Source organism: Lynx canadensis, chromosome B1 (genome assembly GCF_007474595.2).
Source record: "Lynx canadensis isolate LIC74 chromosome B1, mLynCan4.pri.v2, whole genome shotgun sequence".
In the NCBI taxonomy this organism is placed as follows: domain Eukaryota; kingdom Metazoa; phylum Chordata; class Mammalia; order Carnivora; family Felidae; genus Lynx; species Lynx canadensis.
The window spans coordinates 69,336,865-69,354,717 of record NC_044306.2 but is presented as its reverse complement, the minus strand read 5'-3'; the positions used below and the strand labels follow the sequence as shown (position 1 = coordinate 69,354,717).

Here is a 17,853-nt window from a genome sequence, read left to right as displayed (position 1 = left end):
AAGATATCATTTGTGAATTTCCTCTTGGCAGGTGCTTGCTCTTTTCTGGTCTAGAGATCCTGGCAGGAGATGATAATGGTTTGGAGAGCTGAGAAGAAATAAATACTTTAGGATGGGACAAGACCAACCTCCAGGGTCGTGCCTCACAATGTTTAAAGAATTGGAAACATTCAGAACACATAAGATCAGTGCAGAAATGAATCAAGGGGTGCCTGGGTGGCTCAGTCTGTTAAGCATCCAACTTGCAAAAGCTCAAGTCCATGAAGCTCAACAGTTTTGAGGGTTGAGCCTGCATCGGTCTGCTTGTGCTGACAGCTCAGAGCCTGGAGCCTTGCTTTGGATTCTGTCTCCTCTCTCTCTCTCCTCTCTTCACCTCCCCTGCTTTGTACTATTCTCTGGTCTCTCTGCTCTCAAAAATAAAAACGTCTTAAGAGAAGAAAAGAGTACTAAAGAAAGAAAAACTGAAAGAAACGAAGAAAAACTCACAACGAAAAGAAAAGAATCTCCCCCCAGAGAAGCAAGAAAGAGTGAAGAAAGAACCCAAGAAAGACTCGAAGAAAGATCCACGAAACCATTTCGATAACGAAAGAAACATGAAAGAGAAATAAAGAGAGAAAGAAAGAAGAGAAAAAGAAAAAAGAAAAGCAGAAAGAAAGAAAGAATAAAGAAAAGAAAGAAAAAAGAGAAAGAAAGAGAAAGAAAGGAAAGAAAAAGAAAAAAAGAAAGAAAGAAACTGAACTGGTCAAGAATTATATACAGTCTGATTCAACATCCCAAACTAGAGATCTTCTGAATTGGTCCAGCTTAGATTACACTTCCTTAGGTAACTCCACTCTAAATCACATCAACTCCAATGTGTGTGAGTGCTCGTGTGCAGGGTATTCTGTTAGAGAGACATGCGATACAGGCTGGAGAAGAGGCAGTTCTATAACAGCTCCCTGTGCTCTCGGTTGCATGATATTCAGTCTGTTTTCTCAAGCGTTGAAGTTTTCGCTAACTCCCTTGCAGAATTCTTCCCTACCTCACTTAAAAAATCAAATAATTTTTTTTCATCATTAAAAATTTTGAGAAATTTAAGACTAAAACAAGACTGGGTAATTTATCATACTACAAGATACTTGATGTGCAAATCACTATATATAATTATTTCCTTTTTTTAGGCTGTTAATCCTGTCTCCAAAAACTCATTTATCACTTACCTCAAAGAGCTACAACATATTTTTCTTTTTACTTTCAGGGTAATGAGGAAAAACAAAATTAATCATCTAAGTGAAAATACTTTTGCACCTCTACAAAAGCTAGATGAATTGTAAGTTTGATTATGCATATACTGATAAGACTTTTCTTTCTATTGTTTTAGTTCACACTTGTTACATATATATGCTTTTATACATTTGAGAAATATTTATCTCTTTTCCTAGCATTATTTGTATACGCTTTGAACCATAAATGAACTCAGACAGCTTAGAAAAATACACTTTAAAATATATATAAGATAAGTATTGAGGAAAATGAGATTTTTTTTTCTTTTATTTTTGAGAGAGACAGCATGAGCAAGGGACGGGCAGAGACAGAGGAGGACATATGATCCGAAGCGGGGTCTATGCTGACATCAGCAAGCCAGATGCAGGGCTCAAACTCACAAACCACAAGATAACGACCTGAGCTGGAGTCAGATGCTTCACTGACTCAGCCACCCAGGTGCCCTAAGGAAAAGGAGATAAAGGAAACATAGCTAAATAATAAAGTCAGGGTAAAATTAATAAATAAAATACATCCTCTGTCCCATTGCTAGAGAGGAACAGCACATTTGTTTTTAAGTTTCTTAAAGAGTTAGGATTCAGAGACCTTAAAACAAAAAGACATACTTTGCTAATTCTAGAAACAAAAGATAATCTTGGATCCAAAAGAAATCAGACATCCTTGGATAACATCCCAGCCTATAATAATGGAAGAGAGACATAAGTTGAATCAGCTATTTATAATGTCCCTTTTTTAAGATCAATGACAGAATTCCAAAGAGTTTTAAAAACAACTCTCTGATAAACCAAAGCTTTGTGGCCCAAGCACATAGTAGCTGATTGTCAGAATAAAATATATATTGAGCAATGGATGAAGTCCGTGTTCTTCGGACAATTTTTTTAATGTTTTAGTATTAATTTTCTCAATTGGATTTTTGCTAAAGTTTGAGCTAACAACTACGGTTGACCCTTAAACAACATAGGTCTGAACTGTGATGGTCCACTTGTACCTGGATTTTTTTCAGTAAATACAGCACAGAACTGTAAATGTATGTTCTCTTCCTTATGACTTTCTTAATAACACTTTATTTTTTTCTAACTTCCTTTATTGAAAGAATACAGTATATAAGACATATAACATACAAAATATGTGTTAATTCACTGTTTATGTTATCAGTAAGGCCTCTGGGCAACAGTAGGCTATTAGTAGTTAAGTTCTGGGGAAGTCAAAAGTTATATGTGGATTTTCAACTGCATAGGGGTAAGGCGGTCAGCACCCCTAACCTCCACATTGTTCAAGGGTCAGCTGTAGTTTGGTTTTGTGTTTTCTGGAAAGAATCTGGATTGTGGACACATCAACATGTTTTGACAATAAGCTGGGCAGAACATTAAGTTATTAAAATTTTTCCATAAAAAAACTAAAGAATGTAAACTAGAATGTTTCTCTGGATACCTTACCTACATACTGAGACAGATGGAGGTAATTTATATGCCGCATTCTGCTTGAAAACATCAATAAACAAGCCATTGAAACCCCCAATTTTTTCATTTTTTTGAAATGAAACATTTTTTGGTAGGCAGTAGCAATCATTCACTAAATGTGCAAGAAAATCTCAATAGGTATTAGACCCAAGCAAGTTTTGTAACAACTCTTGGTATTTGGCAACTGAACCACATCATCAGTAAATAGGAAATTATTTTATTCTCAATACTAAGGAGACATGCAAACAGGTGATCCAAAGTTATTATCTAGGTATTAGATAATTAGATTAGTTAGTCATGGGATCCATACTTTTCCTTGTTTTATCCTACTTGCAACCACTGTGTGAGTATCAGAAAGCAATTCTCCAGGGGCGCCTGGGTAGCTCCGTCAGTTGAGCACCCAACTTCGGCTCAGGTCATGATCTCACAGTTTGTGAATTCGAGCCCCGCATCGGGCTCTGTGCTGACAGCTCAGAGCCTGGAGCCTGCTTTGGATTCTGCGTCTCCCTCTCTCTCTGCTCCTCCCCCGCTCATGCTCTGTCTCTCTCTGTCTCTCAAAAATGAATAAACATTAAAAAAAAATTTTTTTTTTTTAATTTTTTTTTAACCTTTTTATTTTTGAGACAGAGAGAGACAGAGCATGAATGGGGGAGGGGCAGAGAGAGAGGGAGACACAGAATCGGAAGCAGGCTCCAGGCTCTGAGCCATCAGCCCAGAGCCCGACGCGGGGCTCGAACCCACAGACCGCGAGATCGTGACCTGAGCTGAAGTCGGACGCTTAACCGACTGAGCCACCCAGGCGCCCCTAAAAAAAAATTTTATAAAAAAAAAAAGCAATTCTCCAAATCCTAACTTTCATGGTGACATTAAGGTGCAGGTTCTATGTGAGTATCAATAACCAGCAGGGAACATGAAACACAAACAGTGAAGTCCATAACCAGTGCTAATCCAGGTTCAGGGGTAAAGGAATGAGCAAGAAAACCTGCAGAGAGCATAACCAAGGTGAATCATTAGTCCTACCAAAAGCCTGCTGAATCCCATATTAAACACTGGCTTGAAAAATCCGATTTCCAAGGATGAAAATGGCATGTTTTCTAAGAGGCAATAGTTTAAAATGGGTGGTTCTAGGGGCGGCTCAGTCAGTTAAGGAGCCGACCTCAGCTCAGGTCCTGATCTCACAGTTTGTGAGTTCTAGCCCCAAGTTGGGCTTTGTGCTGACAGCTCAGAGCCTGCAGCCTCCTTCAGATTCTGTCTCCCTCTCTCCTGCCCCTCCCCCATGAGCACTCTGTTTCTCTATCTCTCAAAAATATCAATCAATCAATAAGTTTTAAAGAACCTCAAATCTAAAACTATCATGCCCTTCAAAGTTGAATAATCTCACTTTTGATTTATAAGCACTCCAACTCATGTAACAAATACATACATTCTCCTACTTTTCCTTGTGGCAACTAATAGAATTTGGAGATGGGTAGGGAAAGTGGTTAGGCTTTATCTTAGCATCTCTTGATCACTTTGGAGAACTAAAACCTATTGAAATGTTATCTTGTTTAGAAGAATCTGAACCTTTTTCATGAGTGCTGCCACCACCAAAGCTACCACAAGATCTGTTACCTTCACAACCCTTCTTACAGGGGCTCCTGGGTGGCTCAGTCAGTTGAGCATCCAACTCTTGGTTTCGGCTCAGATCATCATCTCACAGTTCGTGAGTTTGAGCCCCACATTGGCTCTGCGCTCACGGTGTGGAGCCTGCTTGGGATTCTCTCTCTCTCTCTCTCTCTCTCTCTCTCTCTCTCTCTGTGCCCATCCCCTGCCTGCTTTCTCTCTCTCTCAAAATAAATAAATTTAAAAAATAAAATAAAACAAAAAAAAACATTCTTACAAGGTCATACTAAGCTACAAGGTCATACTATGCTAGGCAACCCAACTTCTACACATACACCCAAAGTATCCTGCCCGAAGAGCATATGAGATCCCATGCATGTCACCTGTGAAAGATGCTTGCCCCCACAAGAATCCATTTCCATTTGGTAATCATAGTAAACCCAAGCAAATGAAAAACTTAAGGCTCCAAATTATACTACTGCTCTAATGTAAAAGGTTGAAGGGAATGAAGGAAAGGGGAAAAGAGGCACAACACATATATTAATTAAATGAGAAAATTGGATCTGTTGGGATAAGATCAAATACCATCAAGCATTTGTCTCTGAAAAAGTTACGAAATGGGTTATTCTTATATTTTCCTGTTACACTCCTTTTTTAAAACGTTTAGACTTCTGGTAATTAATATAACTCACTAATAGCACTGTTTAAAGTTGTATAATGGTTCCCTAACAAATTGCAGTACAATCAATAAAGTCTTAAGAAAATAATATGACATGGTTGCAATTATTTCTCTAGGGATTTAGGAAGTAATAAGATTGAAAATCTTCCACCACAAGTATTTAAGGATCTGAAGGAGCTCTCACAATTGTAAGACTGATACTAATTTTGTCACTTCATTTCTCTATTTTTAATTTCTTTTATTTTTTAAATTGTAATAATATCTGTAACATAAAATTTACCAGTTTAACCATTTTTAAATGTACAGTTCAGTGGCATTATGTACATTCATATTGTTATACAACTATCACTTCCATCTCCAGAACTTTTTCATCCTCCCAAACTGATACTCCATACCTATAAAACAATATTTCCCCATCACCTCCCCTGACTGACATCTCTCTTCTGTATTTATTAATTTGACTACTGTAGGTACCCATTAGGTGGAATCATTCAATATTTAAGCTTTTGTGACTGGCTAATTTCACTTAATATAATGTCTTCAAGGTTCATACTTGTTGTAGCATGTGTCAGAATTTCTGGTTATTACTCTGAATAATAGCATTAATTAGTAATAATACTATTCTAAATAATTCATTATGTGTGTGTGTGTGTCTGTGTGTGTGTGCATATATATATATATATATATATATACACACACACATAGAGAGAGAGAGAGAGATACATATATACACATATAAACATAAACATTGTGTTTATTCATTCACCCATTCATGGATACTTGAGTTCCTCCCACCTTTTAGCTATTGTGAGTAATACTGCTATGAACATGGGTGTACAAATCCCTGTTTGAGACCTTTCTTTCAATCCTTTTCAGTATATAGCCCCAGAAGTAAAATTGCTGGATCATACGGTAATTCTATTTTTAATTTTTTAAGGAAACAACATACTGTTTTCCAAGCAGCTACACCGTTTTACATTCCCACTAGTAGTGCACAAGAATTCCAATTTCTCTACATCTTCAACAACACTTTTTTGGATAATAGCCATCCTAATGGATGTGAAATGATATCTCATTGCGGTTTTGATTTTCATTTCCCTAATGGTTAGTGATGCTGAGCACCTTTTCATGGACTTATTGGCCATATATCTTCTTCGAAGAAATGTCTATTCAAGTCTTTTGCCTATTTTTTAAATTGGGTTGTTTTTTGGTGTTGAATTATAGGAATTCTTTATGTGTTTTAGATATTAAATCCTTTTCAATATATGATTTACAAATACTTTCTTCTATATTCTGTAAATTGCCTCTCCACTCTGTTGATGGTCTCCTTTGACACACTGAAGTTTTTAATTTAGATGTAGTCCAATTTTTCTGTTTTGTTGTTGTTGTTGCCTATGCTTTTGGTGTCATATACAAGAATAATGCTTAATCCAATGCCCTGAAGCTTTTCTCCTATGTTTTCTTGTAAGAGTTTTATAGTTCTAGCTTTTATATTTAGGTCTTTCATCCATTTTCAGTTAATTTTATACATGATGTAAGGTATGGTTCTAAGTTCATTCTTTTGTATGTGAATAGCTATCTGGTTTTCCCAGCACCATTTGTTGAAGACTGTCCTTTTCCCATTAAATAGTCTTGGTGCACTTGTTGAAAATCACTTGACCGTATATACAAGGGTTTATCCCTGTGCTCTCTATCCTACTGCACTGGTCTATATGCCTGTCTTTGTAACAGTACCACATTGTTCTGATTACTGTAGCTTTATAATAAGTTTTGAAATTAGGAAGTGTGAAGCCTCCAATTTTGTTCTTCTTTTTCAAAGTTGCTTTAGCTATTCAAGGTCCCTTGAGATTTCATGCAAATTTCAGAATGGATTTTTCTATCTCTACAAAATATATTAGGATTTTGATAGAGATTGAACTGAATCTGTGGGTCACTTTGGGGAGTATTGACATCTTCACAACATTAAGTCTTCTAATCCATAAACATAGAATGTCTTTCCATTTACTGGTATCTTTGTAAATTTGTTTCTGCAACACTGTACTTTCAAAGTCAAGTCTTTCACTTCTTTGGTTAAGTTTATTCCTAAGTATTTTATTCTTTCAATGCTATTGTAAACGGAATTATCTTTTGAATTCCTTTTTTGGATTGTTCGTTGTTAGTGTAAAGAAACACATTCAATTTTTGTGTGGTTTTGCATTTGGCAACTTTCCTGAATTTTATTATAAGTTCCAACAGTTGTGTGTGTGTGTGTGTGTGCGCGCGCGCACGTGTGTGCGCGAGCATGAAAGCTTTAGAGTTTTCTATACATGGTTTCATATCATCTGCAAACAGAAATAATTTTACTTCTCCCTTTCCATTTTGAATGCCCTGTTTTTCCCTTGCCTAATTACTCTGACTAGGGCTTCCAGTACTACATTAAATAGAAGAAAAATGGATTATCCTGGTCTGGTTACTGATTTGGGAGGAAAAATTTTCAGGCTTTTACCATTGAGCATGATATTAGCTGTGGGCTTTTCATAGACAGCCTGTATTGTGTTCAGATAATTTCCTTCTAGTCCTAGACTGTTGAGTTCACTTTGTTCCTTTATACAACTCAATTTTCATTTGTCTTTCTTCCTCTCTTTCCTTCTTTCTGCAATCACCACTCCCCAATAGCTCCTCCATTTAACTAATGGTCTAACCTAGAATAAATTTCTAAAAGAATTTGCCCTGAGAAGCCCCGTTAATCAATGATTCTTGTTTCAATGCTTCTTGTTTGTTTTTTGTTTTTTTCAAAAAGGATTATGAAATTTTTTCCATCAAAATTCAGCTGCACTGTCATTCTGGTCTATATCTCTTTGTTCCCAGCTCTAGCCTTTCACTGTTCATTTCATGCCTCACAAATCATTAGAACAAACATCACTCTTTGGAATAAGATTTATTGGAAAAAGTATTCAGGGTAATTCTATTAATTCAATTTTTGACAAAATGAGATTGTTTTCATTTAACTAAATGAGAACCTAGGCAAAATGTGAGGTATGTGTGGTTTCTCTCAGGGTACCCTATCACTTCTTTGGTGAGAGCCATTTCTTGACTAGTTCACTTCCATTCTTATGTTGTCTTAGTTCCCTCTCTACACTAACAAAATCCTAAGAGCCAGGCACTATTCTAAGTGTTTTATCTCCATTAATTTCTGTAAATATTTAATGAGCTCTGTAAGGCAAGTGCTATTACTACACTTGTTTTGTTTTGTTTTGTTTTGTTTTGTTTTGTTTTGTTTTTGGTACCAAAGTCGAGATACATTTTCTCTTTACTTAAGAAGTTTCTAGAAATGACCTACTGCTGCCTTTTTTAAAAAACAGGAATCTTTCCTATAACCCAATCCAGAAAATTCAAGCAAATCAATTTGATTATCTTGTCAAACTCAAGTCTCTGTAAGTATATACCTATGGGGATAGTTTTATGATGAAATCATTATTTATATACTGACTAATAAATTCTGTAAGATTTGTAGAATCTTTCAAATCAGAAGCGCTTTTCCAGGATGTTAGTTAAGTGCCACCAAATCATGTGAGTGCTCACTATAAACCAAATCATGTGAGTGCTATTAGTTTTATCTTACATGTTTATAAACTAAGAATTAGGTAATGATTTTATATTTTGCTGTAATCACCAGGAGTTTATATTGGATCATTTATTTTGATCCTCTGAAGGCATCTCTGCATATCTATTTCTCTATTAGCACTGGTATCTAAGAATTTATCATAGCTAATTTTAGCCAAAGATGCAATATTCTCTTATATAAATCATTATTTATACCACACACAAAAAAATCTTTTATGGTCTAACAATTGCCTCTAAAAGATGTCTCAGTTAATTTAATTTAAATGTCCCTCAGTTAGATGGCATCTTACTAGAAAAAAAAATTGTTATTTAAAAATTATTAGAAAAATTTCAAAATGTAAAACTCCTCTGCTATTGTAACGTTGTCTAAAAGATGTTTGTTCATTTATTCTACAAATATTTATTGAGTAGTTACTATACACAAAGCATTGTGTTATGATCTACAAGGATCCAAAACTTCAAATAGAAGAGATATATGTGTATAAATGCTAGAATCAGAAAGGAGTTGGGGAAGTAAGGGTGTAGGGCAGGCTGAGGATGAATGTTTGGTTCACAATCAGTGTTGACTGACAGTATCTTATTAATTGTCCATCACAAAAAGTCATTTTATTATACCCTTATAACATATGTTATTTTGATAATTAATTTGGTATTTTTAGCAGCCTAGAAGGAATTGAAATTTCAAATATCCAACAAAGGATGTTTAGACCTCTAATGAATCTCTCTCACATGTAAGCAGATGTTTTCCTTGTTTTTCACCTTGATTTTAATCTTTTATGTTTCCATGTGCACTATGCTAATACATCCATACCCAATGCATCCAATCTATCAAATTTTCTACTAACTAATTTGCCTAAACAATATTATTCTTAAAGTGTTGCTATGGGGTGGGATGATTTTTACCGTTCCATGGTTTGGTAGAATCAAAGGTGATTTTTTAAATGTCAGAGAACATGAGTGTGGACGGAACCCACCCATTCCTATAAGCTCTCCTCAGCACTGACACCATTCATACATAGTGATGTTTGCCTGAGGAGCTAGTAATTTGCACACATGGTATAAGTGCTACCAGATGAAAAAAGAAGAATTTACATAAGCAACACAAAATAACTATAAATAAACAATTGCTGTAAATGGAGGACAGTATGGAGAAATCCTCCTCAGTAAAAATTGCCTCCAATGTTAGGACATGATTGGAGCAAGTGTGTATGGATAAACTGGTAAACTTTGAAAAATCTTTTATTCAAACAGTGTGTATTATAGTACCATTGATTCCATGCTTTGGGAACATTTTCTTTAATTGAATGCAATCTTACAGCAGATATGAGAATGATCTCCATGCCAGGGTAATTAATTCTCAATAATTTACAAAGTGTCATGTCACCACTCTATAATTTCGCTTATGTTTTAAGTCTCACACGGGACATTCTTTTTGTTTTTCCTAACTCCTCACAGAGGATGCTTTTAAAAGTTTCTTTGGTTGCACACAACATAAAACACTCTGACTAAAGTAAGCCAAACATAGTTTATTGGGAGAAAATGGTGTAGCTCACAAAACCCAAGAAACAACTCAAGGAATAAACCTGAATTGGGGCAGAAACCATATCAGGTCTAAGGGACTCAGGAAGGAAGGGTTAAACAATAGGACAATATACTGTGATTGACATGCTTTTATCTTGTATTGCTACAGCTGTCTATACTATAAAGATCATTTCTATTCTTTTGCCAGAGTACATAGCTTTAGAGCTATGTACTCTAAAGCTCTAAGTAGATTTGAACTTCAATTTTTACATTTATTAGAAATTTCACAGCAAATAATTTGCCTCCATTGAATATTCATCTCCTCCTATGGTGATGTTAATACCTGTCCCATGGAGTTGACTGGAGAATTTATTCCTGATACGAAGATGCTGAATACGTGGTGTTGGTGTTGGTGGTAACAGTCATAATTATTGATCAACTTTATCAGTAAGATTAGTCTATTAATGAAATAATTAACTCAACAAAACTTATTGAACACTCATCTAGGTACCAAAATCTAGTTGAGAGATAAGCATGTTAACACGTAGTTACAGATCACATAACTATATAGTGGAAAAGCCATGGAAGCATAAAGGAGAAAACATATGGCTGTCTCTTCCCTGGAGGGCTAGACTGGTTTCAGCAACAATAGGAGCTGTGTAACAATGCACTCACCTGTACTAAACACTAAAAATGCAATAAAAGTTTCCTTTAATTCTCTTGACCACATGCTAATGGCTTGTTTATGTTTCAAGACACGTCTAACACTTGTATATTCATGATGGCCACTTGCTGCTCTGACCCTCAAACTCTTTTACAGTGAAATCAAGTTCACTTAGTGTCCTTAATGTTTTACATTCCTGTGAGTCTCATATTAAGATATTTTCTTTCTATTGAGAAAATGTAGGAAAGAAATATTAATGTATAATGGCACTGAATTAAATGTAAATTCTTCTTGTACTCTCACTTTGTTCATCAGATATTTTAAGAAATTCCAGTACTGTGGGTATGCACCACATGTTCGCAGCTGTAAACCAAACACTGATGGAATCTCATCTCTCGAGAACCTCTTGGCAAGCATTATTCAGAGAGTATTTGTCTGGGTTGTATCTGCAGTCACATGCTTTGGAAACGTCTTTGTCATTTGTATGAGACCTTATATCAGGTCTGAGAACAGACTGCATGCCATGTCAATCATTTCTCTCTGCTGTGAGTATTTCCTGGTTGAAGAGGAATTACACTTTTGCAATATATGAAAGCACTGCTATTCAAAAATGAGTAAAAAGAGTGGTGGAATTATGAGATTTTAAGTCTTTCTCCTTTTTGCTTATATATTGTGTTCACATTCGTTGCAATGAAAATGAAATTCCTTTAGTGAGAAGAAAATACGTTTTTAAAACAAGAAAATTCAATTACCTTATACATATTAAAGAAGCTGTCATTCATTGGTTTTCTTCTCTGAAGACATTTTGTTAAAGCAGGTAAAATATTTTACTGTGAATAAAATGGCAACCTTTAATTTTTACATCCAGAGGTGTATTTACCGTTTTGTTTGCATGTCCAGATATAGACATTGACTTAACTGATGGCTGTTTTTCTGGTCTCTGAGCTACTAAAATCTTTTCCATTCATTATTTGAAATATTTAAAAGAATTTTTTTAACATTTATGTTTGAGAGAGAGACAGAGCACTAGTCAGGGAGGAGCAGAGAGACAGAGGGAGACACAGAATCTGAAGCAGGTTCCAGGCTCTGAGCGGTCAGCACAGAGCTCGATGTGGAGCTCAAACCTATGAACCGTAAGATCATGACCTGAGCCGAAGTCAGATGCTTAACTGACTGAGCCACCCAGGCACCCCCATAATTTGAAATATTTAAATAATAAAATGTTTTTAGGTAGAATTAAATATTTTTAAGTTTTTGAAATGTGATTGCGAGGTATTATGTTAAGTGAGGACTACAAAGAAAAATAAGCAAGACCAGTCCTCAGGTTTTTTATAGTGTGGGTCAAGTGGTCCATATTTTCTCCAGTGAGTATCAATCTATACAATGTTCTACTTTACGCATGCTGTCCATGTCTTACCCCCAGCCTCATTCAAAGTCTAATATCTAATTGTTTTTTTCACTGCAAGCTATCTAAGAAATAGAACTCAGAAATTGTTTACTACGTTGTATCATTAACTACAAAATTTTGAGTATGCTAAATTTCCCTGGTGAAGGCTAGAATATCACAGCAATATTTAAGGATTAGGGCCAGCCTTATGATTTATACAGTGATGTGATTTTTGGAAGGTTTGTATAGAATGCTTATAAAGTCAAAAAAAATCTCACCTACCCTCTGACATGAAATGTTCATTTAAAAAGCAAAATCACCAAGTAGTGCATCACATTGACAACTGATTTGGGGGATGGGAAAGCCTAAAAAGAGACAGAGAAAGATGTAAAAATGGAAGAGAGAATCAGAGAGAACAGGTTTGCTTAGACCAGCTCTGGGTAAATAATTTAAGCCCTCCAAAATTATACTGACTACAGAGCACTTCTTAATTATTCCTTTCTTCTAAATTATAGACCCCGAAATTCATAGTCATTAGTCTATCACAGCAATTTCTGAATTACTTTCTCTAGGATTTTGGATGATATCCCTAGCATGTTAATAAGCTGGGAGCATTTCACTGGAAGAGAGGATCCAAATAACAACATCCCCATATTGGTCCCTAATCAAACGCTCAACATAATTGCATAAATTACTCAACACTTCTAGGTGATGGGACCAGAATGGAAAACAAAATACACAATATCCCTGCTCACACAGACTTGAAAATTAGAAAAAACAAAAACAAAAAACAAAATAAAAACAAAAACAAAAACAGAGAAATGATTACATAATTAGCTGTAGATGGTGCTATAAGAGTACGTATTGAATAGAGCTGATGAAAAGGTCCTTATCCATCAACAAATTGTTAGAATAAAAATTACCTCCCCCCAAAGGGCACCTGGGTGGCTCAGTCAGTTAAGCATCTGACTTCAGGCTCAGATCATGATCTTGGGGTTCACGGGTTCAAGCCCTACTTGGGTTCTGTGCTGACAGTATGGAGCTTGCTTGGGATTCTCTCTCCCAAAATACATAAATAAACATTAAAAAAAATTACCTCACCCCAAAATAGAAGTAAATTAGGTATTTTTTGCTAATACTAAAAATATTACTGTTTGTCATTAATTCTATTATACTTACTTATTTCTCTAAATTTGCAACATTTACTGATCCTATAGGTGCTGACTGCCTAATGGGAATATATTTGTTTGTCATTGGAGCCTTCGATCTCAAGTTTCGTGGAGAATACAACAAGCACGCGCAGCTGTGGATGGAGAGCATTCACTGTCAGATTGTAGGATCTTTGGCCATTCTATCCACAGAAGTATCAGTGTTACTTCTAACGTTTCTGACACTGGAAAAATATATCTGCATTGTCTATCCTTTTAGATGTTTAAGACCTAAAAAATGCAGAACAATTACAGTTCTGATTCTCATTTGGATGACTGGGTTTATCGTGGCTTTCATTCCATTGACCAATAAGGAATTTTTCAAAAACTACTATGGCACCAATGGCGTGTGCTTCCCTCTTCATTCAGAAGACACAGAAAGTACTGGAGCTCAGATTTACTCCGTGGCAATTTTTCTCGGTAAGAAACTGTGTATTATAAGCCCTTTCATTCAAATATTAGAATAAATCACATTTTCAATCTCATTATTTCTTCTAATGTTTATACATTTTTATTTCAGAACTTCTAGCCAGTTTTTCTCATCAACATTGGGGATGGATTCTGTCAGAATCCCCTAAAGGGATTTTTTCCCCCTGAATTACCACTTTCTTATATAAATTCCAACATGCTCCTTAATAAAAGACAAAACAGTAAATACTTGTAGTTCATGCATTCACCCTAATAATACTAAACAAAATATATATTTAACTCTTTGCCCTTATAAGATAAATAAACTCAAAGTAGCCACCCACACAAGTCTTTGGCTTGAAAATAGACATACAAGTGTTTTTCTACTGTAAAAAATGTTTCAGGGGTAAGTTAAAAAAAATGTGTGTGTGTGTATATATATATATATATATATATATATATATATATATATATACACTAATTGCATTATTTTAAAAAATTATAAAGATTAATTTAGAAGGCCCAGGATATTCACTGAATCACTATACTCTCATTTTAATATGCCTTTTTTGATTTTTTTAATGTTTATTTTTGAGAGAGAGAGTACACGTGGGCCTGTCGGGGTTGGGGCAGAAAGAGAGGGAGACACAGAATCTGAGGCAGGCTCCAGGCTCTGGGCTGTCAGCACAGAGCCTGTTGCAGAGCTGAAACACATGAACTGTGAGATCATGACCTGAGTGGAAGTCAGATGCTTAACCGACTAAGCCACCCAGGGGCCCCTAATATGCCATTTTTAAATTAAAATTTCTTCATTCCACATTAGTTCAACAAAACTTCAAATTTTTTTTAAAAATCATTATTTTTCTTCATAATTCTTATAAAAAACAAAACACATGTTCACATTCAAACAGCTAAGAGTATGTGTGTTTGTTTTGAAAGAATGATCATCACATTAATAATAATCTTTGTGTTCTAAATAGGTATTAACTTGGCAGCATTTATCATCATAGTTTTTTCTTATGGAAGCATGTTTTATAGCATTCATCAAAGTGCCATAACAGCAACTGAAATACGGAATCAAGTTAAAAAAGAGATGATCCTTGCCAAACGGTTTTTCTTTATTGTATTTACTGATGCATTATGCTGGATACCCATTTTTGTGCTGAAATTTCTTTCATTGCTTCAGGTAGAAATACCAGGTACAATGTTTTTTTTTCTTTCTGTAAAGAAATAACAAGTCTCTTTCTGCAGTGTTCCTCCAAGAAAGAAAATTAAGATCCTTAACATCAACTCGTTTTAAGAATTATAAGTCAGAGTTATATGTACCTTAGGCTCTGTTCATCAATCAAATGTTTACCAGGAGTAAGCTGTTCAATTATTTCCATAAATGCCCCAAAACCCTATTACCATTGAAGCAAAGAACAACTCAAATAAATAACACTCTATGCTTTGTAATTCTGATAATCCCATGCTTAAGATGACCAAACAGGTGAAAATGATTATCAAATATTTACTTCATTTTTTTTTTGAGAACATAAGACATTTATCTTCCTAGAACACATAGCAATTTAGAGAGCATGACGCCAGAGTGTGAGAGATGATTGAAGAATGCATTATCGGTATTTAAAAATAATGTACATCACACTCATTAGGATAGCTATTATCAAAAACACAGAAAGTAGCAAAAATTGGTGAGGATTTGGAGAAACTAGAGCATCACTGGTAGGAATGTAAAATAGCACAGCTGCTACAGAAAACAGCATGGTGGTTCCTCAGAAAATTAAACATAGAAATACCATATGACCCAGCAATTCCTCTTCTGGGAGTTAAAGGAATTAAAAGCAGGAACTCAAACAGACATTGGTTCACCTATGTTCATAGCAGCATTATTCACTATAGCCAAAAGGTAGAAATAACCCGTGTCCATCAATGTATGAATGGATAAGCAAAATGTATCCTATACACACAAAAGATTATTACTCAGCCTTAAAAAGGGAGGAAATTCAGAAACATGGTACCATGAATGGACCTTGAAGACATTATACTAAGTGAGATAAGCCAGTCACAAAAACACAAATATTGTATGATTCCACTTATATGACGTAACTAGGATAGTCAAATTCATAGAGACAGACAGTTTGTGAAGGTGTTATCAGGTTGGGAGGGAAAGGGCATGAAAAGTTATTGTTTACATAGATGTGTAGTTTCAGTTTGGGAGGATGAAAAAGTTCTAGAGACGGACGGTGGTGATGGTTGTACAACAGTATGAATGTACTTAATGCCACTGAACTGCACACTTAAAACTGATTAAAATGGTAAATTTTACTTTATGTATATTTTACCACAATAAAAAAGTGTCCAAAATGCTATTAATTATAATACAGTATATATTCACATTCTTAAAATTTATGAACATACAATTTTAATTTTTTTCACCCCATGGTTAGGGTGATATTATCTTACATTTCATAAGCAACAAAGAAGGAAAATAGCATCAGTAAAATTATAATAGCAAATATGATGAGTTACCTATGTACTACAGTGATTTTTAAGATAAGTTTAGCCAAAGATTTTTTTACTGAAATATCTAGTCAAAAGCCTAAAAATGCATACCTGTTTTTAAAACCAAAAAAAGAGCAGAAAAGAAATCTTTTTAAAGACTGTATATTCTCAGAAATACTATATGTTCTATCCAGCAATTAAAATATTGGGAAAGGTTTGATCTGGATGCTAAACAATATTATTTTTCCTAAAATGGAATCATATCACAATAATATGTAATCACTTGGTAGAAAATGGTTCTACCTAATGGAATACTTTTGTTGATGTATTCAAGAAAAGCTACTTAGCAAAGAACCCTGTTTTTTGCTCTACTAGCACTCCCTTCAAACACTGACACCCTGGAAAGACGTTCTGGAAACACATTAGATTTGGTATTTAATTATGTGACATCAAAGAGAAAAAATTAAGACTCAAAAGAGGACTGGGGGAAAAACAAGGAAAAGGGGCTTCTATACCTTGTAAACATCCACAAACACTAAAACTATCACATTTTTCTCTTTCAGGTACCATAACCTCTTGGGTAGTGATTTTTATTCTGCCTATCAACAGTGCTTTGAACCCAATTCTGTATACTCTGACCACAAGACCATTCAAGGAAATGATTCATCAGTTTTGGTATAACTACAGAAAAAGAAGATCTATTGACAGCAAAGGAAGTCAGAAAACATATGCTCCGTCTTTCATCTGGGTAGAAATGTGGCCGCTGCAGGAGATGCCACCTGAGTTAATAAAGCCAGCTCTTTTCACAGACCCCTGTGAATTGTCACTAATTTCTCAATCAACTAGACTCAATTCCTATTCATAACGGACTTTGAAACCCATTTCTACACAGAGAATATTATGGGATGCTTCATGATGGATTTATTAGTATAAAATGAATGCCACAAAATTAATAATTTATAATGGCTGAGATAAAACCATTACAAAGACATGAGGTTATTTGGGAAAAATCAAAGTGACTGATGCCCATATAAAGGGAAATAAATTATACTGATAATGTGTATATATTAGTACATATTTTGCATAGGAAATTAAGAGAAATCTATTTCAGAAAGACTCATTCATTCTTTTACTAGGCATTTATTGAGTACCCACTATGTGTATAGCACTGCAGTAAATTTCTGGAAGTATAGAACCTGGAAGTATAGAATAGTATAGAACCTTTTCAATTTGCAATGTTAAATTATGTTTAGCTACAACAGAATAGATGCAGCTCTTAGATGAAGGTAGAGCTTTATCTGTCATGCACATAGCAAACATAATAATCATGGACACTTTTAAATAAAGGTTTAAGGTTTTGTAATACTCAATGTAATGAAAAATGAGAAATGAGAAAATGTCTGATTGTTTGCAAAATATTTTAACAATTCATCTTACCTCTCAAGTTGCTGTACATTTGAGAGGTAGTACAAGATATCTATTTCTATGAAAAAAGATATTCTGATAAACTCAAAAAAGCATTTTACAGTCAACTAATTTTCAACAAAGATGCCAAG

General features: G+C 34.9%; 1 protein-coding gene across 5 annotated transcripts in view; it reads left to right on the top strand.

Annotated features, from left to right (window-relative positions):
- Positions 1 to 17,682, top strand: part of RXFP1 (relaxin family peptide receptor 1) — a 118,300-nt gene extending 100,618 nt beyond the window's left edge. For 4 of the 5 annotated variants that reach the window (XM_030312842.1, XM_030312839.1, XM_030312840.1 and 1 more), the window contains 8 exons: positions 1,238 to 1,309; positions 5,121 to 5,192; positions 8,346 to 8,417; positions 9,267 to 9,338; positions 11,108 to 11,337; positions 13,397 to 13,807; positions 14,776 to 14,994; positions 16,861 to 17,682. In XM_030312842.1, the coding sequence (XP_030168702.1) occupies positions 1,238 to 1,309; positions 5,121 to 5,192; positions 8,346 to 8,417; positions 9,267 to 9,338; positions 11,108 to 11,337; positions 13,397 to 13,807; positions 14,776 to 14,994; positions 16,861 to 17,162 (1,450 nt within the window). In that variant the 3' untranslated portion in view covers positions 17,163 to 17,682. The remainder of the gene's footprint in view (positions 1 to 1,237; positions 1,310 to 5,120; positions 5,193 to 8,345; positions 8,418 to 9,266; positions 9,339 to 11,107; positions 11,338 to 13,396; positions 13,808 to 14,775; positions 14,995 to 16,860) is intronic. The other variant, XM_030312838.1, reaches the window with a different exon arrangement.
- Positions 17,683 to 17,853: the final 171 nt, after the last annotated feature.